The sequence below is a fragment of the Nanorana parkeri genome, unplaced genomic scaffold, assembly GCF_000935625.1.
Source record: "Nanorana parkeri isolate BGI_ZX_2015 unplaced genomic scaffold, ASM93562v1 scaffold43, whole genome shotgun sequence".
Classification (NCBI taxonomy): Eukaryota; Metazoa; Chordata; class Amphibia; order Anura; family Dicroglossidae; genus Nanorana; species Nanorana parkeri.
The window spans coordinates 1,281,660-1,305,243 of record NW_017306311.1 but is presented as its reverse complement, the minus strand read 5'-3'; the positions used below and the strand labels follow the sequence as shown (position 1 = coordinate 1,305,243).

The window sequence follows — 23,584 nt, the reverse complement described above, 5'->3', positions numbered from 1 at the left end:
CCATGTTCTCTCACTGAATTCTGGGCAATTTTTAAAAATAAAACAGTTAAAAAAAGAAAAATCACTTGTAATTAAAAGGTATATTACACTGATATTGATATTTTAGTTCCTTCCTTCTGGAGGGTGGCTACTATTGTTCCCCATGGTCCCTGTGTGTGTTGCAAAGTAGCCACTGCTCCGAGATTGCTCCAGAAATAGACTACAATCTCAGTACAGATTAGTAAACTAAACTTGCGATTATAGTCCATAACGGGAGCAAGCTTGGAGCGGTGACTACTTTACAACACACAGGGACCATGGGGAACAAAAGTAACCACCCTCCAGAAGGAAGGACAGTGTCAGCACCAATTCAGAGATGATTTGAGGATCTACAGCCGAGTGATACACAAATAAGATACATTTTTGTTAATGGAGAACATGAGGTGAGTAATTGTTAAGGCACATGAATGCAATTTAAAGATTTAACTCCTGAGTTTACTGTCACTTCAGCTCCATTTGACGTGTGGTCTGGTTTATTTGGGGGAATTAGAGGGAGGTTTTGGTGGTTTTAGCAGCATTATGACAGCTTTATAACTTCTGAGTGTAGTGCCACTTTAAACCAAGGATTGCCATTATTTTCAATGGTTTGTCCCTTTCCACATAACTCTGCACAATCTCTTGGAAAATCTGATACCATGGATAGTTACACCAGCAACAAAGCCACCAGCTTAGCTGTAAGGACTGCAAGAGTGGCTTTTGAGACGGGGTGAGAAGGGGTGAATTAGGCAACTAAACAGTTCAATGAAGAACCTGAAGTTGTTTAAAGGAGGTGGAAACTTAATCAATTGGTGGTTGGTTTTAGGGAGGGAGGAGTCCCAGACATCTATTGGTATGGAGGAGAATCCATTTGACAGTCATAGGATAGTTGGCATCAAGCAAACATTCTAATTTTCCCACCCCATAAAAGATTGGGATTTGTTTATTTTATGGCAGGGTGATAGGGCATTTAGGTACTTTTCTCAGTTAAGATGTGGTGGAGTTAGGGACCCATCTTAAATATGACGATCCTTCCTGTTCTGTTTTTGTGTGTTGAAAAAATGTGGATGACTTACTGGGATTGATTTACTAAAGACATAAATGTTGTTCATTTTGCAAGGGAATAGTCCCTTAGATTAGTGAATGAGGTGAACCTCTGTTGGGTTCCATCATCCAATCATGTGCAAACAAAAAAAAAATTATTTTTATTTTCCTTGCACGTGATTGGGTATTGTTTGAAAACTGAATTTTCACCACATTCACTAAGCTAAAGGGAAATTCTCTTGCAAAATGAACAATGGGAAACAGTGGCTGGTTGCTTCTCACTCATCACACTAAGGGAGATACCTGTACTGGAATGTTGTTAGAAAATTCAACACAAATAAGACCATAAGGAAGACTTGTGATGTCGGAAGCACTTTATTATTTCACATGGAATTTTTCAAACATGTTGGAATAAATCCCGTATGACCTAACCGACCCTTTTCAGTGAATAGGGGAACTAACTCACTTTAGTCCATTGAATGTGTCACAGGAAACAGTGGCAGTTGACTTGCAGATACCTTCTCACCCATCATTTTAAGGGAGACATCTACCCAACTATAGGTTAACCTTTACAGGGAATTCATAGTGTATTTATTTATTTGTAATGTATGCCATTTTACAATTACAGATATGCTGTGAGTGATTAGCCCATGTTGCGAAAAGACCTAAAAAAAATCTGTACTAAGAGAAATACAGGTGAAACTCGAAAAATTTGAATATCGTGCAAAAGTTCATTTATTTCACTAATGTAACTTAGCCGTCTACCAGGAAATTTTGGAGCACTTCATGCTTTCTTCCGCAGACGAGCTCTATGGGGATGCTGACTTTATTTTCCAGCAGGACTTGGCACCTGCCCACACTGCCAAAAATTTTCTGAGATTGTGGATTTGGGGTTTTCATGAGCTGTAAGCCAATAATCATCACAATTATGACAAATCACGGCTTGAACTATCTTGCTTTGCATGTAATGAGTCTATCTCATATATTAGTTTCACCTTTTAAGTTGCATTAGTGAAATAAATGAACTTTTGCACGATATTCTAATTTTTCGAGTTTCACCTGTATGTAGGCTATCATTGTTCTTTCCTTGAAAATGCTTTTCATGCTGATCCAGTGGCTTCAGTACTTTTAAGTCACTGACCCGATAAACATATACATATCAGGACTCCTGACTTTAGTCTGATGTCACATGCTACATACTTGTTGTTCTGTCAGTGACTCAGAAAGTATTGAAGCCACGATCGCTAAGAAACCTCTCACCGCGTCCTGGGGCGGGAGGTGACATGACGGTGCATTTAATTAAATGGCACCGCTTCCACGCCACCTCCCGCATTGCGATCGGACGCGTGGCAAGACTTTGCCAGCGTTCTGTTCCACTGCAAACGCAAAAAAGTAGGGCTTGCTCTATTTTTTGTGTTTGCATTGGAACGCTACGCTGGCAAAGTTTTGCCACGTGTTTGATCGCACTACGGGCGGGGGGCGTGGAAGCGGTGCCATTGAATTCAATGCACCGCCATGCCCCCTCCCGCCCCAGAACGCCGGGGAAGTTTCTTAGCAATCGCGGTGCGTTCCAGCTGCTACCGGTCTGGAACACACAAGCTTTCGGTGTGAACAAGCCCTCAGAACAAGTTCAGCAATGGCAGTCTCCATATTTCTCTCAGTACAGGTTTGCTTAAATATCAGAAGTTCAGATTATGCACACGTCTGAGTAAGTGAGACAAAGGACCACCCCGTCCATCTGCTAACTAATATACAAGCTGTATGGATTTCCAATTGCACGGAGACATTGAATAGTGAGCAGGCAATTCTGGGCTTTCTTAGAAAACCAAGAATCTCTGTAAAGTTAAAATGAAGGCGTATTGGTTAGCACTTCTGCCTTGCAGCACTGGGGGTCCCTGGTTCTTTGGACACTATCTGCAAGGAGTTTGTATGTTCTCCCTGTGCTTTGCGTGGGTTTCCTCCGGGTACTCCAGTTTCCTCCTGCACTCTAAAGATATACTGGTAGGTTAATTGGCTCCTGTATAAATTGGCCCTATATGTATGTGCTATAGGGACCTTAGATTGTAAGCTTCTTGAGGGCAGGGACTAATGTGAATGTGCACTACTGCGTAAATTGTCAGCTATATAAATACCAATGATAACAAGCTTTTATACAAATAATGATTTGTAAAAAAAAAAGTGAACCACAGGTTATAAACGGATGTTATTGAACTGGTTCCAATAGTTCTGCTGATGTTCTGAGGCTGTTTAGCTCGCTCGTATATTTTTAATTTCCAATGTTACCTGATGTATTTTTTTCTCGGTACTACATTATGCAAATTGACAAAATACTTCCAGTGGCAGTGCTTAGTTGGTAAAATTGTGTGATTAAGAGCTATCAGTTATCACAGACAGAGCTAAATTACTGTAATTACAGAAGAAAGAGGCAGAAATGAAACATGGCTGCGATGTTACAGTATAGGCAGGTACAGTATGATTTAAGTAAGATAGATTGCAGAAACACCGCTATGAGGTCAGCATCCAAACACTTTCTGAGATTTGCAGCTAGAAGGGTCACAGTAAACATAACATTTAAATCAAAATATGGTTCATGAATATTTGGTATGCTCTTATGCAGCCAGCGGATGAAGCTCTTAGCTCCTGTTTATGTATTTTCTGGGCTATCCTTCTCTGCTTTGTTGAAAAAAGCCAGTTTCATCTTGAGCTACTGAGCTTTGTAAATTTACATAAATGCATGAATGAGTAAGAACAGTGATTCCTCCCCCTCTCTTCTCCTTTTTTCTCACTGTTCATATTGTAGTTCCAGTCAGAGACAGCATGCCTAAAAAGAAATGGCTTCTACTTCATAGTGCTCTGGGAATCCAATGTCATGCTTTCACCCTGCCCTAAATGTTGTCTTTTTTTTCTCTGTGAGCAAAATGTAAATTAACAATGCTAATGAGACTTTTTTTTCTAATAAAAATAAGATCATGATATCTGAAAGGACCTTTATTCGAGAGCCATTTAAAATATAATTTTACTTTCCACAGTGACACCAATGCATTTTCCTAAGACATCAAATTTTCACCGAAGTTGGCTGATTTTCACTCAAATTTTGGGGAAATTAAAACTCCCGCTTTCATTTATCTCTCATCCACTCTGGTCTATGTACATTGAATAAAAAAAAAATTGTAGCAGATTTCTCCCTTTTTCTGTTCTGAAGAAATAGTTGATTGTTTAATCATGTCCTTTCCAAACTAATTCCAGAATGGGATGGTCTGGTTCCCTAAAACTACTGAATGCACTTTCCCAAAGTTTTGGGGTCTTCACCGCTTAGAAGTAGTTAACCTTTAGGGAGTATCTCACCAAAAATTAAATTTCTTTAGCAGCCTAAAATGTTACTTCTATCCTAGTGCCGCCTTCTGGAAAAATCTGTGAGCCAATCACACAAGCCGGAAATGACAATGGGGGCATTCCATACAGAATAGGTTGTTGCCATATTGCTTTTAATTTTTTTTTATAGTTTTTGAAAATTACAGTGGCTTCAGATTGAAATGGAAAGGTAATATTTAATAAAATTAAAATACGAAATGGCTTGTGAAGTAATTTTATTTATGCTACATTATTTTTTTTACTGATCTGGTCTGCAGTTCATATAGTATACCCCATATTTCTGCTTGCTTTGGCATGGGCCACAGTCCTCAGTTCCTTTCATCCACACAGTTCCAGTTCTCTCAGCCACCACTGGTATGTCCCTGTGCCCTACCATTTCTGCTACTGCAGTTTTGTCTTCACAGGTTAGAGCAGGGTGAACCTAGCGGTCACGACCTAGGGTCAGCATACAACTAAGTGTAAACCTCTGTGGCGGTTGCTGGTGGAACACCAGCTGGCCCCTTAGACTCTGCGTCCTCGGGGTTACCACGTCACCTGCTCACACATGGGTCAACTACATTCACTGTCATATCAACATTTCAAAGACAACATTTATTTCAAAAACCTGTAGTGCTCTGGGAATCCTATTAAATATTTATTTGTAAAACTTGTGTGTGTATATATTGTGAAAGAGATATAAAACATTGTTTAGAAATACAGTATATAAACTTTTAAAAAACCTAAAATTGACCCTGAAACGTTATAGTTTAACTTTAATATAAGCAAGACAATATATACAAAGAAAAAGCCTGTAATTTTCTACCAAACCACTTTGAAAATCTCATTATGACTTGAATTAGCTGTTTCAAAGACTTGCAGCTGTGAAGTGTATATGATGTTGCTATTAAGGAATCTGCGGACATTTGTAAAGGTTTCACATAATTTTTTTGTTATTAATGTGTGACTCTGCATTAAATTATTTTATTATCATGTGTTCTAAATAACATCCAAAATCAGCCTTGTAATGACTAAATAACAGTGAGCAGGTTTCCCATGGGCCGTCATGTGATAAAGGAGCTTTCCTCTGAGATGACACCTTTATGCTGGCGATGACTCTTTCTGCCACTGATCAAAACTGTTATTTGTATTTTAACTACAAATGGTTTTGCTCCCTGTAGACCAAAACGGATTTCTAAAGCAAGACTTCGCCTTTTCCTCTGGGAACAAATCAAGGCAACTGTAATTTAATAAGACATACAGCACCAGCATAGCAAGTCATCTCACATGAAAATCTAGGATCAGACAACTTATTTCATCACACCAGAGGCAGTTTGTGACAACTGCATAGGAGATTGCTAGTAACAGATAACAATTTTATTGTATTTTGTGAACATTTAATAGAGATGAATAAATATCCCATAATACTATAGCTAAAGTTCATTATGATAAAAGTGCTACAGTTCGGGACTATATCTGTATTTGGACAAAGATCATTGATTTGAAAGGATTTGCTTTGCCTTATTGCCTAGCACAACAGGCATGTCGGATTTAGACTGGGCCAAACTGAGTGGAATGCAACTTCAAAGGTTTGGTAGACCGTTGTCACCCCATGACAGGAAGTGCTTGACCCCTTAGTGACACGGCTTCAGAAAAAGTTTTCGTTTCTCGGGACCGGAGTAATTTTGATATTTTTGCTATGTGTTTGTTTAACCTAGGTCCATCTTCCTCATGCATTGCACCTACACATATTATATATTGTTTTCTAAAGAACAAAATAGGATTTAATTTGATGTCACATATGCATATATAAATTACCAGTCTTGGCAATAATAATGTGTACATAATTAGTGTAGCTAACAGAAAGTAAAGCATAATACATTATTTTATTTGTCCTGATTTATAGGGTACATCATATTTCTGGGATTTCAGTTTATTTTGGGAGTTAAAGGTCACAAAATACAAGGAGTGACATTTTTAGTCTGGAACAATTTTAGAATGTGGTATGTTTGTTTCCTATCTTTAATAGCCTCCTCTGCACTTTATTTTCTTATTAAACATATTTTTTTAAACTTTTTTGACTTTTTTCCTTTTTTAAATTTTTTAAAATGTTAAAAACGTTATTTTTGATGGGCTAAAGCAGCAGATTGGATGGTACTAGCACATCACCCATGCAAGTTAAATTGGTGCAATCTCTTTCTGACTACCACCTTGTGTGGAGTGGCTACTAAAAATTCAGTGTGGCTAGAGCTGTAATCAGTCTAGCTGATTTATAGTTGGCTGTTATCTGGTTAAAACCAGGTGTTCCATTGTTGATTTACCTGTGTGTGTGGGGTGTGACCCTGCTGCAGGGTGGGGAGCCAATGAGAGAACATTTTGAGTGTCTATGTCTTACCAGCCAATCACTAGGCGTTTCATGGCCAGTAGTGCAAGCTGGGGAATTGCATATACACTGTGGAGATTTGCCACATGCTCAGTCCAGTTCGCCCCCGAGCTTAGGCTGAGGGTGGGATGCTCAGAGATGGAGATGCTGACTAGGCCTCAAGCCTGAAGGAGGCCATACCTATGAACTCTGGAAGGGTCAGGAGTTCATGGAGGAAGAGAACCAGAGGAGCTCTAAGGTTACAGGAGGTGCCTGATACTGATGTGGATCTGAGGAGTCTGGTCTCCCTCTAATTGAAGATCTCATGCCTATCCCTGTTCAGCTGTTGCTCTGTGCCCAGTGTTAGCTTGTTCTCCTATTGATTCTGCACTGTGGAAGTCTGAAAGGGAATTGGTGAGTCTTATTGTTGCTATGGATGTCCTAAGCCCTATACCCTCTTTCTCAGTTGAAGTCCTACAATAAACCATTTAAAAAGACACGTGAAGGGACTGGCACCCAACTTTCTTGAACACATATCCCTTCACTGGCTAAGGATCTGCCTTTGTACAGACAAATAAGCTGTTGTTTGAAATCTACACTGCTTGTAGCTTATTTTTTATTCCATGGAATTATTGATTTCAAATAATGCGCCAATCTTGCCAGTCCACAACCTTCTTTCTGAGGGCCTTAGAGAGTTCTCTCGATATTCACATAATGACACTGCACACGTGAATAGCAAAGAGAACACTAGACCTTAGATATCTGTGGTTTAAATGGGACAGGTTCCACCTGCATATTCGCACACGTGAATAGCAAAGAGAACACTAGACCTTAGATATCTGTGGTTTAAATGAGACAGTTTCCACCTTCATATTCCCTAAAGAGGTTCTACTCATTGGTACCTAACCTGGAACACCTTTTTAAAATTTCATGGATTTGAAGTGATGGCAAATGTAGGGGGTACTTACTTTTTCCAGCAACAAATCTGCATTTTCCTAAATTTAAGTTATAACAACAAATATATCATGTCAGTTCTAATATGTCATTTGTTTAAGTATATCACTTTTATCTGTAGTTACTGTTTGAAGGAATCTAATTTACAGGCAGTCCCTGGGTTACGAACAAGATAGGGACTGTAGGTTTGTTCTTAAGTTGTAATTTTATGTAAGTTGGAACAGGTACTTTTTTTAAGTGTAACTCCAGCCAAAAATGTTGTTTTGTTTTGGATAGCCTATGGAAGGGTTTACCCCCTGTAAAGTTTGTTTTGCTGTGTGTGCCCCTGTTCAGAAGATTTCACCTCACTTTCTGTCCCTGTGACAATTGGATTTTGAAAATTCTGGGTTGTCGTGGAAACAAGGATTGGTGATAAGGCTTCAGTGGAGACACCTTTTTCCCATGATCACTTTTACAGGAGTGAAGTTCCCTTCCTAGGGGTAGATTTCCTTTCACTTCTTGTTGTCTCAAGGACAGGAAGTGAGATTAAATCTTTCTAATGAGGATAGAGACAGCAGTAAAAACCTCACAGTGACCCGGAAGAAGAGGTGGGCACCCCTTGTCTGCACGTCTAACAAGAGCCAACTTCCTGTAATGTACGTACTGTACTACAAACCAGACCCAAAAAGGAGGGCACTCTTTGTTGGCACAAGCGCGGTAGTATTACAACTACCCCTGCTGTACAGTAATAACCTCCGTTTGTAAGTAGGAGTCGTATGTAAGTCGGATGTATGTAACTCTGGGACTGCCTGTACGCTGTTTACATTTATTAAATAAAATGACGTTTTCATGGGGTATACTTACTTTTTCACATGATTCGAAAGTGTGATGATGTCACTGCCCTCTTTCAGAAAATGCTACCTGCCCAGCTGTGTCTGGCTTACAAATCAGATGAACCTGTGTGAGCATGCAGCATATTAAACCAGAAAATGTCATACTTATTATTCCAGGTCAGTTGCTGAGAAAGCGTTGATGCCAAAACATCAGTATGACAGCTAGGCAACTAGGATTTTTTGAGGTGAGATGAACAGCATCAGCTCACATATTTCTTATGACAGGTGCACTTTAAAAAAAACATATCTTCCTCTTATGTTCCTTGCAATTAAGCTTGTGCGTGGATGTGAAATGTTGCTAATTATCATTACTCCATTGACATGCACTGATCACTTTTCTATGTTAAGTGCATGATGAACTTTTTTCCACCTATCTCTGCAGTCAGCTGTCATGATACTGTCACCATGGCAGATTCTGTAATACAGGTTTTATGGTGACGATTTGATAAATATTATGCAGCTTATTCTTTTCTTGAGGCATCTGGTGTTTAGTCACCAGTGTGGGTTGGCATTTAGGCAGATGTTGGAGAATACAAATAACTTTGCAAATTGTAAAGACAATTGTCATGAGAGTTTGTGAGCTGTTAGTGTGACCCAATAGAGTGTAAAACCTTTCGAGCATATGCTTCCAGTCTGGATAAGACAATGAAGGGGTTAACATAATGCTATAATGCTAAAGACTGATGAAGAGGGGTTCCATCTTCTGTTTGAGGTGGAACTTATAGGTCTAAGGAAGGGGACAAGAAATATAGCATGTCTGCTTGTGAGTGGGATCTTACCCAATACTGCCGGATGTTTTTGACCCAATACTACCAATAAGTAATTAAAGTTTTGATGATAAGAAAAAATCCCATCTGGGTGAATTATAAACATTACAAGGATTTTACTGAACATTACTACAGGTCCTTAGCTGCTTTTGTTCTTTAGATACTGGCTCTTTGGCCCATGTCACACTAGTGATCCAGTTAGGCCTGAAGCAAAATAAATAAATAATTGTCGGAGTGCTTACATGACTAGGTGAACAGGGGGGAACAATGAACTGAAGGGTCAAATAGGGGTTTGACATTACGGCAGGGCCATTTACTTGATTGGTCGGGTCAAAAGGTTAGGAGTAGCTTCTGTGGTGGTCTGAGGAGAAGGGTCTCACTGGATCAGTCAGAGATCATTGGAAGTAGAGAAAACTTCCCGCTCAACCACCGTATTTATTTTGTTAATGTTTGGGGACCTTTCTAGGTATAGTGTCCTCCATTCATGGTGGGAAATATGGTGAGCAGGAAATGTAAATGTTGAGTTGTCTGCAATCCATTTGGAGGTTGTCCCCAAGGCAGTGTGGTGCGGCTGGGGGGTTGAATATATTTGTAGTTCTGCAGAGCACAGATCTGTTATTATTATGGCCTTCAAAGACCTGCAACCTTGTTTTGCGAGGTTTTTCCTGAGGTTGAATGTTATAATTCTGTTATTTTGTTATTTGTATAGCCATTTTAAGTGACACTTAACTCAGGAGTTAAATCTTAAATATGCTTTCAAGTACGTTAACCGTTAACAGAATTGTATCTTATTTGTGTAACACTTGGCTGTAGATCCTCAAATCATCTCGGAATTGGTGCGGACACTGTCCTGTCTTCTGGAGGGCTACTGGCTACTTTTGTTCCCCATGGTCCCTGTGTGTTACAAAGCAGCCACTCCCTTCATGGACTACCACCTCAATACATTCTAGTAAATTAAACAGTAGATTGTATTCCAGTCCGGTAACAAGCTTGGAGAGGTGGCTACTTTACAACACACATGGGGACCAATGGCGAAGAAAAGTAGCCACCCGCCAGAAGAAAGGACAGTGTCAGCATGAATTCTGAGATGATTTGAGGTTCTATAGCCAAGTGATACACAAATAAGATACATTTTTGTTAATAATTAGGGTACTTGAATGCATTGTTAAGATTTAACTCCTGAGTTTAGTGTCACTTTTACTCCATTTGAACTGTGGTCTGGTTTATTTGGGGAAACAGATGGAGGTTTGGGTTGTCTTAGCAGCTTTATGACAGTGAAGAGAATTGGAGGCATCTGTTCTACCTTAGTCATGTGACTGGATACAACATGCAGTGAAAATACTCGCCTGCTTGCCTGTGTTGCTCCCTCGCGGGCTTGATGAATGTGGATTGTCAAACTCTCCCTTATAAAAACACAGCAGAATGTAAGGTACCAACAAGAGAGCACCACTTTGCTCATCCAGCAGTTAAAGGAGCAACATATGCAAGCAGCTGGGTATTTCACTGCCCTGCTGTGTCCTGCATAGCAATTCTGCCACTGTTGAGATCTTGCAAAGAGGATCACTAGAGTGATATAAGCATTACATTGGAGGATTTGCTGTTCTTTATTGTAACAATTTTAACAGCATGGCAAAAAGAAAAGCAGCAGCCTCAGCCCCAATTCCCCTTAGTGTTGCATCACTCACCACCATTGGAGCTGCTGTAATTTAAATGGGCTCTCCTAGCCTTCCTGATATAACATAGATTTTCTGGGCCCAGATGCAGGCCCAAAGCAAGACAAAGACACTTCTTCACTCTGACATCCTCTCCCAGCAGAGGGCCTGGTAGGGAAGGACAGCTCACCCGCTACAGTGATATCCTCCCTAGGCAAAGCCTGGGAAGGAAGACCCTTCTAGAAGGTTGCTCCAAATATTTGTCCTCTCCCCTCAGCTCTCATCATTGGAACAAACCACTTAGAAAGGTAGATAAATATATTCATAGCCTAAAACATTGTTACGTCTCACAATAACTACTAGAGACAACTCAACAGCAGCAGGCATAATTTACATATTAATTAAATTACACAAAATCATAGCTGGCTGAAGACTGAATTGGAAAATAATGTTTAATAACTTTAAATTATAAAGTTGTTGTGTAATTATTGTGTCATATGAACACAGTAAGTAAAGTTGAGTTTTCCTTGTTGTTGATGTTTTACTTTTGCATCTCAATTTCATGGTGTTTGTGACAGCGTAGGTTGTAGTTTTATCCCTACTATATAGTAAACGCCATAAGAATTGTGCTTGTCCTGAATTCATTTCTGTGAATGCCATGGATATCATAGTGTATGTGTTTTTGTAGAGAATATCTGTAGATAAAACTTTTTCCAACCTTTATCTAGCAAATGGAGTGGCCTTAGCTCATATCTTTCCGGGACTCACACTCATGCTTAAGTGAGTTTGTATCCAATCCATTATTCTGACTCTGATTGTTGTATTAGCGATTTATCCCTTGCTGAGACCTCTATGCCTGGCCTGTATAAGCAGATATAATCACTGCAGACAATCCTTATTAGATAGCTGATCTCACCAAATACCTTTTCATCCACAAAGGTGCTTTATTTGAATGCAGCAGGGTTACAACAGGAAACATCTGATGAATGAATAGACGGCATTTGAAGTTCGGAGATGGTAATGTTGCCAAGCCTGCAATGCAGATAAACATTTGGTCATGTTACTGTCAGCCATGAGACTAGAAAACGACTGGTCTCATGAAAAAGGGGAAATACATCATGGATGGGAGGGAACACAGAAAAGCATGGTGCAATAACCCAAAACGACCACAAGATGTCAGTATAATAATTAGTATAGTATACCAATGAGCAAATGGCATAAGGAAAATAAACTATATGAATTCTCATTTAACATTAATATAAATGCTAACTATGACTATGAATAGTCATATTTATAGAACTGTGTAACAGCACATCCATGTTATGTATCTTACCTTTTATGTTGATTTTTTATCTATGAACTTTGTATTGGCAGAGGTACCTTTTATGTCTTTATATATTCTGTTTTGTTTTGAAAATGGCTATGATTAAAGACCTTGCATGGTTCAAAATAGGTAAGCTATAGAGTAAGTTTGACTTTACAAGGCATTCATTAAGGGCCAGTTTTAGCCAGAAGATATTCAAGTTCTGACAATATTGCCCCTAAGTGGTTAACCGCTTTTGTCTTGCCACAATGGATTCTGTTTCAGTTCCCATGAAGTTAGTGTAGGTTTTTTCCAGCAACCCAGAAGACATTCTTCTATGAGGTGGGAGATTTTTTTATGCATGGTGATGAGGAGCATAGTGATGAAGATTTGTTTGCTTGAACACAGGTTTGCACAGAATTGTCAGCAAATGGAGTGTTGTAGATGACTGATTAGCTGCACAGATGTAATGGAAACTCATCTGTGCCCTATTTACAGGAGTTTACCTTCCATCCTGCAATGTGCTCCCTTTTCCAAAACCCTTGGATTTCTGGTGCAAGAGCATGTGGCGCTCAGAGGGAATCCCCTTAATATTAACTGGTCATGTAGGGGCTTGTGGGGCAGAACTGCCAAAACTGGTGAGGTATAGAAAAAAACTAAAATAGTGTACTTCCTTATAATGACAATACCTAATAAGGAAGCATATTACCTATTAAAGGAGAACTATGGTGTCAGTGTTTTTCCCCATAGTTCTCCTTAGGGTAACGGGAGGACACAAACTAGCGTCCTCCTTAAGTGACATCACAGGGGATGGGGAAGCTTGCTTCCCCATCCCATGGGCACTTTGCTTCATAAGGGGAATCCAACTGGATCTATTGGTTAGGGGAGGCTGCACTCCAAGACACTGCTCATGGTTCCCCTCGTGTCCAGGGACCAGTTCACTACACACCAGGCCTAACTTTCTATGCACTATGGTAGAATCTAAAGATGAATGATAGAACCATTCTTATTATGGTTGTTCTTCCACCTCAAGATTATATCCAAACATATGAGATAATAACACCTTCACATGTGCCTCTCACAACATTACAAATGTGTAAGGTCTCCTAGCAAATGTGTGTCTCCAATGCATTGAACAGTTCATTAAACAGAAGTGACTAGCATTGAATCAGATCTGAGCCCGTGGGGCCCTGGGGCTCATTGCAGTTGAAACCTCTGCTACCCCTGTTACTATGCCAGTCTTGAGCTGCTTCAACAAAAGCTACTGACTCACTCACAACATGGTTTCACTGAGTATTGGAAAAAATTATATTTTAGCAGCATTAAAAGCTTATTAAGAATTATAGCCAGCTTCTCCATATAGGTATTTATTTTACTTCATTTGACCTATAGTTTTGTGAAATGATCATAGCACTGATTAGTTAATTAAGATCATTATATCTACATAAAATTCAGTTATACGGTCTCTGCTCAGACATTCTGTAATTAAATCACCCTGACAGCAAATGCTTCAAGACCTGAAAACATGAAACAGATTTTGTAAGTCAAAGAGATTCAAAATCAGCACAAAAAAACCCTCCAGGTAGAAACCAGTCAAATTACTTTTTTGAGCTAATTTATTTTTCTACCAGAGATACCTAAGTTGGCATTTAGTACCCAGTTTGTGTCCCTTTTACCTTCTGTCCTTCCTTGATTATCAAATATTTAGTGCAGCCTGCTGGGAAACCCTTCTTTCAGTACCCATGATGAATATCAGATTGTGTAGCCAAGGAAAGTGGCACACTTAATGTGGAATTACAGAACAGTGATGCAATAATTGTGGCAGACAGAACAATGGCACACTAAATGTGGAATTACAGAACAGTGATGCAATAATTGTGTCAGACAGAACAATGGCACACTAAATGTGGAATTACAGAACAGTGATGCAATAATTGTGTCAGACAGAACAATGGCACACTAAATGTGGAATTACAGAACAGTGATGCAATAATTGTGGAAGACAGAACAATGGCACACTAAATGTGTAATTGCAGAACAGTTCCTCAATAAATGTGGCATGAACAGTGGCTTAGTGGTTTGTACTTCTGCCTTGCAGTACAGGTTCGAATCCAAGCCAGAACAATGACATACTAAGTGTACCATTGCAAAACACCAAGGAGCTTGTCTGTTCTCCAGTTTACTCCACAAAGACATGCTGGAAGGAGTTGGCTACTGTCTAAATTGGCCCTGTATGTGTGTGCAATGGGGACTTTAGATTGTAAGTTCGGCTGCATCCCCATCTCAGAGATCCTACAGGTGCAGGCTGAACAAGTGTTTGTCCAACTTCAATAGTTCCAGCTTAAAGAATAGCAGAAGGATCTGGAAGGAAATGTGCATACCTCAGATGTGCTCCCCAACACAACAAGGGTCCTCTTACGCTTTTCACTAGGCTTAATCCTAGAGATACCAGCTATTCTTTTAAGCTGAAACAATAAATGTGGCATTACAAAACAGTGGTGCCCCAAGTGTCATGTGGCAGCATAAAACAGTGATACAATAAATGTGGCAATACAATATGATGGCACAAAAAGGGGATGATTTATAAATAATCCACCCAGCCATACCCTGAGCAAATTCCGTTTACACAACATTCCCTACATGAGATACAGCTGAGCTGGCTCTATCTATTGACAGGAATGCCATGTGAACGGCATTTCTCAAGCGTATGGCTGGGCAGATGATTTTTAAATCATCTCCTAAATGTAGTATTACAAAACAATGGCATGTTGAATGTGGCATAACAGGACAGTGATACGTAAATGTGGGATAATAGATATACAATAAATGTTTCATTATAGAAGAGTGGTATGCTGAATGTGGCATTTCTGAGCAATGCCATATTATCTATAGACTGTAAACCAATGGTACACCTTGTTTAGCTTCCCAGGACATCCACACCCTGAGGGTGATTATGCAGAACTATAGCATAGCTGTTTCATCACAAAACAGTGGCACTCATGGCATCTATGCAGCACAATAATACAATATTTACTGTAGCATTCCAGATCCATGTTACACAGAATATGGCATTTTATGGCACCATTTCTTTACTTGACTGTCTCATGATGGCACATCACAGGGATCAGAACAGTGGATGTGACAGACAGCAATAGTGTGTTGCCGGTGGCATGCAATGGCAGGATTTAGGGCATCAGTAGTCCAAAGGTGGCATTGCAGAATTATTGTGAATTGACCATGGCATCCCAAACAATTGTATATTGATGGTGGCAGCACAAATCGGTGGCACATTGATGCTCTGATCCAGAAAAATATCACACTGACAATTATATAGTACTAGTTGTACAGATCATGTCATACGGTGGCAGTGAAAGCAAAATGTGTTGTGACAACTGCAGTGTGCTTTAGGCATTCTGCCCACACTACAGCTATACATGTTATATAAATGGAATCAGCAAAATATTGTCATTATTACTGAAAGAAACCTCATCAGTATTATTCATTTCATACAGCTTCGAGATGTGGATGGCTTTTAATCAGAACCAATTTTTTGTTGTCATAGAGTGTCCTGTGTCACAAAATCATTCATGTAAAGGTTTACATCCGCAATCACAAAATTAGTTGTTATTTACATATGAATGGGCATATTAAAGAGTCACTTGGTGTTTTCATAATACAAGAGACAGCTGTAGCTGCACAGGAAACAACAAGTGACATCGTGAAGTCTCCTTGAACATTATAGGAGACAGGATATTCACAGTCAGCACCTGAGGAGAGCCATTGTGTCACTTCAGTAGAAATTGTCGGTACACAGATTTGTCAGCTTCACTTCATAAAGTCAAGCTGTCATTCTCCTTATAACACCTACAATAGCACAACAGAAGACTGAAATGATGTTGGTTACTTTGATACAAAAAAAAGATACATAGATGTTATAAAAGGGAACTTTAGCCAAAAACAAAAACTTTAATAATAAACTAGCCCTAGGGATGGTCAACGTTGACTTTATTTTGACTTTGACTGTCCATGCATTCAAAGACATCCCCATAATGAGGCAGCAACTCATTGGGTGGGCGGCAGCACGGGCAAGTAACAGCAAACCCCTCACTTACTGCTTGCCCATCCACCACCAACCACACGGCTGACAGCTTGGCGGCTGGCCGTAGCTTCCCGCTTTGCCGTCCGCTGCCTGTGGCCAAGCTGATAGGTCGGCCCCATTCTCTTGGCCATGGCGTAAGAGGTAGGGAAGGCTCTGTGTGCATTGTTTGGCCAATAAAGAAATTAGTCCTGCTTGATCCCTGTTTGTAGACTACTTAAATAGATTTTTTGTTTTATATTTTCAAAAGGAGGTCAATTCCCTAAATGGATTACATGTAGCTTGCTAAAGCACTGCGGGTGACATTTATCAAGCAAATTACCTAAATAGTTAATCCCAAATTAGACTCTTTCTTGCTCGCATAATAAAGAAATAGTCAGGTTCAGGTTTTAGTGTCATTGATCACCTGCACTCTATACAGCGTTGTGACTAGGGATGCACAGATACTTTTCGAGTACCAGTGCCGATACTTGGCATTTTCATGAGAACTACCGGGTTTGCAGCGCTTGCAGCTGGGACCTGGCTCTGGCCCTCCACCACTGTCCTGAAATCATTAGTCGATATTGTTTTAGAAAAACTGTCACATGACAATAAACAAAAATGTATCAGTACTCGTACTTGTAAGTACTCGGCAAGTACTCTTTAGCAAAATGGTGGTGTTCGTAGTGATAACACAGATGGCACCATGTAGAACTCAAACGTAGATCGCATAAACACCAGTACATACGTAAAAATCCTTTATCCTTTTTCAATTTATTGAATCATGCTCACCATTTGTCATACACAGTCAATGTTTCGGGGCCATGTAGGGTCCCTTCGTCAGGGCGGCATAATGACTACATCTAGATAGGGAATCTGCATTTAGGTCCAGGTTTTATTCTGTCGCAGTGCTACTTTGGAGCATCTGAGGAAGGAATTTATGACTCAAGCTGTAACCTTGTAATAGATCTGTATCACAATTTGTCTCACTGCCCCTGTTCAGCATTGCTTTGCCATGCGACAGAATTGATAAATGTCCCCCTGGTGTCTAAAGAACTGTGTGCTATAAACAAGTTTTTTTAATATATATTGTCGGGATAAGCTCAAAACATAGAGCTTGCAGAGCGGTAGTTCTGGTGCCAAAGTGATTTCTGCCTGTGTTTTTTCATCACTGTTGCATCAAACACAACGCAAAAGAGTTTCCCTTGCAGGTGTCTGTGTCACCACAGTCCAGTATACAAAAAACATTCAGCCTTCTGGCTAGTTATGAGATATTTTTGGGTTGCATGCAGTCTCGCTTTCCAACACATCTCAGAGAAAACTTAAAAGATGCCCTAGGTATGGAATAGGGTATGGCCAGCGCTCAAGCCCCTGCCCACTGCTGCACTGATCTACCACTACCACCAGCTTTGCATATAAAAATCCAGAGTCTAGGCAGCAGGTAAACCCCATCCACAAATCTACCCTTGACCTTTTTTTATTTCATGCATCTCAGTGCTACTGACTTCCTCGAGCCTTTTCAGCCACTTCCTGTCTACATGCACTTGCTCCAGCATCAGCTCCACATTGTTGCTTTGGACCTTTTTTTTGATAGTTACTCCTGTAGACCATGTGACCTGCTCCCCTATGTTGGTACCCAGGTCTAGCATCTCATCTAATTGTTAGGCCCAAGGACTGTCACCTGACCAAGGGACATTAACAAATCCACACTCCCTTGAGTCACCAACATACCTGATATTAGCGCTGGCCACAGAGGAGCAAGCAGCTGTGAGGGAGTGCAGGTTAAGTGAGGTCAGGGATGGCATGGACAAGGTTGTAAATCCCCTCCTGTGCTGAGATGTCAGCGCTCTGCTCCTTCGCCAGTGCTGCCATCTTCATCCGGACGTCTTCCCGGTTTAGTGTCTTCAGCCTCTTGACTGGCTTGGCCAGGATGATGTAACTCCTGCGTATGCACATGTGAGTTACTTCATTTTAGCACGGGACCTTGGCAAGCTTGTGCACATGTGTGGCTCAGTGCACACAAAAGCTGAAGTAGCATTTATGAGAGAAGAGACATGCAAAGTCTTTCATAAAAATCCAACTTGTCAATGTTTTTCTAATTTAAAATAGAGTCTTAATCTACTCACAGTATATACTACACATGTGTGCTGTAGTTCTGGTACCCACAAAATGGTCTGTATTTCTATACCACAAGCCAGAGACTTACAGACGCATATAAACTCAGGACAAAATATAATTTTTATAAACTCTTCCATTACAAATGCCTTCTTTCTGAGCCCACCTTAAAGAAGAACTTCATTCCAACAGTGGTAAATACAATGTCATGTACAACAAAATGTATAGAGTGCAGTGGTCAGCAGTATGTGTCATAGTGCACCTTATAATGCTGGTGACAAGTAGGAAAAGATCGCCAGTGTTTGTGGTCAACAGGAGAGAAAATTGGCCACCGTCGGTGGTCAGGGGGTCAGTGTTAGTTGTCAGGGGGAAAAACATACACCCCCCATGGTATTTTCCCTTTAAGAGTCATAAATATGCTGAAAGTGTACACAGTGCAATTGCCGTATTGTTTGTAATTTTGTATAGCATAGGGAATGTTGAAACAGATAGCACCCACTGAGCGGCTGTAGTGAGCATCAGAATAAGTAGGAGGAGGCCACATGTGGTTCATTATCCACTGGTTGAGAGCAACAGCTCTTTAACAATCAAGCTTATAAAAATGAGTCTTAAAACAAAAGAAATAACAGAAAAAAAATCAATCTGCCTCAAAGGATGGGATTATAATTGGTCCGAAATTAATAAATGGAATGGGGAATAGAGCTCATGCAGCTCCAAAGTAAGCGGAGGAAAACATAGCTGAAATACATGAAAACAACACACAAAAAGGGTGCAAATACCTTGTGCAATTAAAACAAACTACATGTATAAATAATATATTTTCCATTCATTATTTTGTGTTTAACACAAAGGTCTTTGCACCCATTTTTGTGAGCAATCAAGGAATATGTTTGATTTGGTATTTGTTATAGTGATATTGAAGTCCATAGGGTTTTCAGCTATTTTTAAGCTATGTGAAACACTGATTAAATCACTTGGATGCTGCCCCTTGATGTTTCAAAAGTTTTCGTTTCCTGCAAAATAAGCTGGCCTCCTGAACAGTGGCACTGATATCCGGTTTAAGGGCGGCTCCTTTTCCGTACGGTGTTATGGAGCCACCCTTGTGTGTGCTAGTAAACTGTGTGTGTCTCCACAAACACACAGACACAGCAAGTCAATGCACTTCTCTGCTCCCCTCTCTTTTATTCTCCCTCCTCCCTTCCACAAGCTAGTAGATGGATGGCTGCTGGAGACTGATCTGTCCCTTGTGATCTTGTACTGGACAGGAAGTTCAGGGAAGCCAAGCTGAGAGAGTTAGAGCTGTTTGGAAACATGATGACTGTTTCCGGTCCTGTTTCACTGTTTGGGTAAAAATGTAAAGACACACTTTGCTGGGCAATTAAAATATTTATGTGATCTTAATTAACATTGAGAGTTTAATACAAATTTTTAAGTTTTCGCTTCCTGCAGAATCAGCTGGTTCCCTGAGCACTGGCCCTGATATCATGTTTTAGGGTTGCTCCTTTCCTTTGCAGTGTCCTATGGAGCCACTCTTATGTGTGCTGGTAAGCTATGTATGTCTCCCCAAACACACAGGCACAGCAAGGTAAGACACTTCTGTGCTCTTCACTCCTCCCTCCTTCCTTCTCCAAGCTAGTAGATGGACAGCTGCTGGAGACGGCTCTGCCCCTTGTGATCTTCTACTGGACAGGAAGTTCAGGAAGTTGAGCTGAGAGAGTTGGAGTTGTTTGGAAACATGATGACTATAAGTTCTTTGGAAATAATGTAAAGAAATACTTTTCCGGTGCAATTTGTATTTGTTTCATCTGGATTTCTTACTGGAAAAAAAAAGTGTTCAATACTACTTTAAAATACTGGGACAATCCTGTGGAATCCAGATCTGTTGGGAGTTATGTATATGAAATTTTAGTTATAAGGATTAAAAAAAAATAAAAATGAAAAGCCGTGTAAACCTGAAACCTTGATTCATTTATTTGAACCGTATTCATTTACTTTTTTTCTATTATTTGTCTCATGTTTTTCTTTTCATCCTGGCATATGTTCAATTGTTACGTGACACGGTAATTACTGTTAACTCTGTTTTGTCTGTTTTACTTAAAAAAAAAGAAAAAGTTTACTGAAACAGCCAAGGTCATTATATGACTGCTGATAAATAGTCAGTTATGTTCCATCAGCTGGTGTTCAAGTTTTCAAGTCTCATTATGAAATCCATGAATGGTTTTGAAATGTTTCCTCTTCAGAATCTCAGCCGGTCGATTTTTACTTTTGTGTCTTTCTTTTTTTGGTCCCGTTGGTTTCACTTCTAATTATATGTTCATCTCAAATACTGCCAGGGTACAATGGCAGCAGAGGTTCTGAAAACCCCAAACATTTCATCTCATAAAAGATTCATCACACGTGACACTTCTGCTTTGTTTCAGCAATATCAGAATGCCTCAAAACTGGAACAGTTTGTGACACGTTTTCTGCTGAAGGAAACATTGAACCAGCTGCAGTCTCTCCAGAACTCATTAGAATGTGCCATGGAAACTACGGAGGAGCAGACACGGCAGGAAAGGTGGGTTCGGGGAAGCATCAACATGTAGCAGGTCATATAGCTCATACCTGTTTATCATTTGGTTTCATATCCACTGTTGCTTAAATCCATCTGTACTTTGCGTGAAATATGCCCCTTGCCATGAAAAACGTTCCAGAAATGTCTTCCTGTATATGTACATTAATATCTTACTCCATGGGGATCTGTTATACAAAGATGAAAGAGTGGAGGGGTTGTCCATAGCAGATAGTCATTTTTCAACTGTGATGACTAAGGTCTTGTTCAAACCATCTGCGTTTCTCTTGGAAAAAACAGCCAGTACAGCCCAAACGCAAGACAAGGCAATTTTCCTTGTCATGGATGGTGACAGTTCACACCACTGCATTCCCGTGGTCTGCGCTTAAAAAAATACGGCATGCACTGTACGGGCACACGCACACCAGCAGTCGTGCAGTTGAGCACAGCTGCTGGCATGAACAAGCCCTAAAGCTCCAGCAAGACAAAGCAAGCATTTGATTGGTTGCTTTGGGGAGGGAGTTTGGGTGCAGAGACATTTCAGGGGTACACCACTTACTACATCAAGTTAATCAACTTCAGTACACTCATGGCTTTGTGAATTAGTTAAGTGACACAACAATCACAGCTTGTGAAGCCGCCAAACCAAGATCTTCTGCAACGGATCTCTCCACTGGTGTAGGGACAGGGTGCTGCAAGTCTTCAGTGTTCTCCCAAAACTGAATTAAAGGAGAACTATGGGGTTAGGTCTTTTCCCCATAGTTCTCCTTAGGGTAACGGGAGGACACAAACTAGCGTCCTCCCATCACCCTAAGCTCAGTATACTGCGAGCTACAGCTCGTGGTATACTGAGACGCCGCAGCTGAAGCGGATCCCGACAATTATGCCGTGATCCGCCCAGCTGCGTGAGTGACAGCTGGCTCTGCCTATCTAGAGGCAAAGCCAGCGGTACCCGCCCCCTCCCCCGTCTGTTCCGCCAGTCAGCGCTGGAGGATCGGAGCGGGGAGGGGGGAATCCAGTCCCTCCCCTGTCACGGCAGAGAGCCGTGACAGGATCGAGAAGTGAGCGAACACCGGTATGTGTTTGCTCACCTCTCGATCTACTGAGCCGACCTGTGACAGTCTCATTGTCACAGGTCAGCTAGAACTATGAGGTGAGTGAAAAGCACTCACCTCATAGTTCTCCTTTAAGTGCCTAGTAAAAAGTGTAAGGATAAACTACCCCTTCAAATCAAATAAAGTAGCCAGAATATTCTTTAAAGGAGAATTATGGGGTAAGTTAAATACACTTATCCCCATAATTCAAGCCACACTGAAGCTGTCACATGCCGGCTCTATTGATCGGGAAGTCAGCAAACACACACCGCCGATCACTGATTTACCGATTCTCTCCCTGCAGAGAGTGGTAACTGTAGAGCACCTCCCCCCGCCCCTCTCCGATCCTCCAACGTTGACTGGAGGAATGGACGGGGAAGTGGCGGGCACAGCTGGCTCTGCCTCTAGAGAGCCCCCTCCTTAACATTACATAGCACTTAAAAAATGTAAGCTGCAATTTGTTTTTTACTTTATGCAATGTGAATAAGAACATGTAACAAATATAAAGTTGGTTTTATCCCAATTTGACTGCTAAATTGCAAATACATTTAAAGCTGACCTTGCAGTGCAATGCAAGGTGCACATATAAAATCTGGGCCTCCTTCCCCTTTTAATATTTTAGTAGATCTAAAATGTATCTCTAAAGGAGAAAGATATAAACGTTCTTTACCAGCGTCTTTCACATTGCAGAAGACACTGTTGTTCATTGCGAGAACATTTGCTTCCGAGATTTTGGCCGTTCTGTATTTCCCAGGGTCTAGCTAGAATGAATCATCCTCATCCAGGTGCTGAGTGTAAGGTGAGTATAGATAACTTTTTTTTTTTTTTTTTTTGAAACGTACATTTTGGCACTGCTAACATTTACAGGGTTATTCACAAAATGGTGAAGAGTTTGGAGAAGACAGGAGAAGTGAGCAATCTAGGACAACATAGACGATTTGGAAAATGACTCCAGTTCAGCTATGTTGTTTTAGATTCTTCACTTCTGTCTTTTCCAAACTCTTCACCATTTTGTGAATAAACCTGTAAGTGATTTTAAATAGGGAGGATGCCCAAACATTAAAAGAGGACTTTGCATTAAATGCAAGGTCTGCTTTAACACACCATCTAACTGAAAGCTAAGAGACTTGCAATTTAGTAAATGACAACAAAATGTTTCAGTCTGATTAAAAGCAATCATGCATGCCAATGTCACTGGCACTACATTGTATATGATAGATTTTGGGGCACCAGCAGGTGTTCTTATGTATTCCAGATAGTGTTGCTACTATTAGATTTAAAAAAAAAAATCAAATTATTCAAGTATCATATACATTCTGAAGTTGTGTAACTTAAACTATATTTATTTGTAAAATATACTGTATAATTATTCCACGTTTGCAGTCAAATTTCAAAACCCCCCACTGATAGCTTAAAATAAAATAATAATATA

At 40.3% G+C, this 23,584-nt stretch overlaps 1 protein-coding gene across 1 annotated transcript in view; it reads left to right on the top strand.

The window, feature by feature from the left end:
• Positions 1 to 23,584, top strand: part of NECAB1 (N-terminal EF-hand calcium binding protein 1) — a 112,874-nt gene that overhangs the window by 63,519 nt on the left and 25,771 nt on the right. Inside the window, exon 6 of the mRNA XM_018572077.1 lies at positions 20,928 to 21,064. Within this exon, the coding sequence (XP_018427579.1) occupies positions 20,928 to 21,064 (137 nt within the window). The remainder of the gene's footprint in view (positions 1 to 20,927; positions 21,065 to 23,584) is intronic.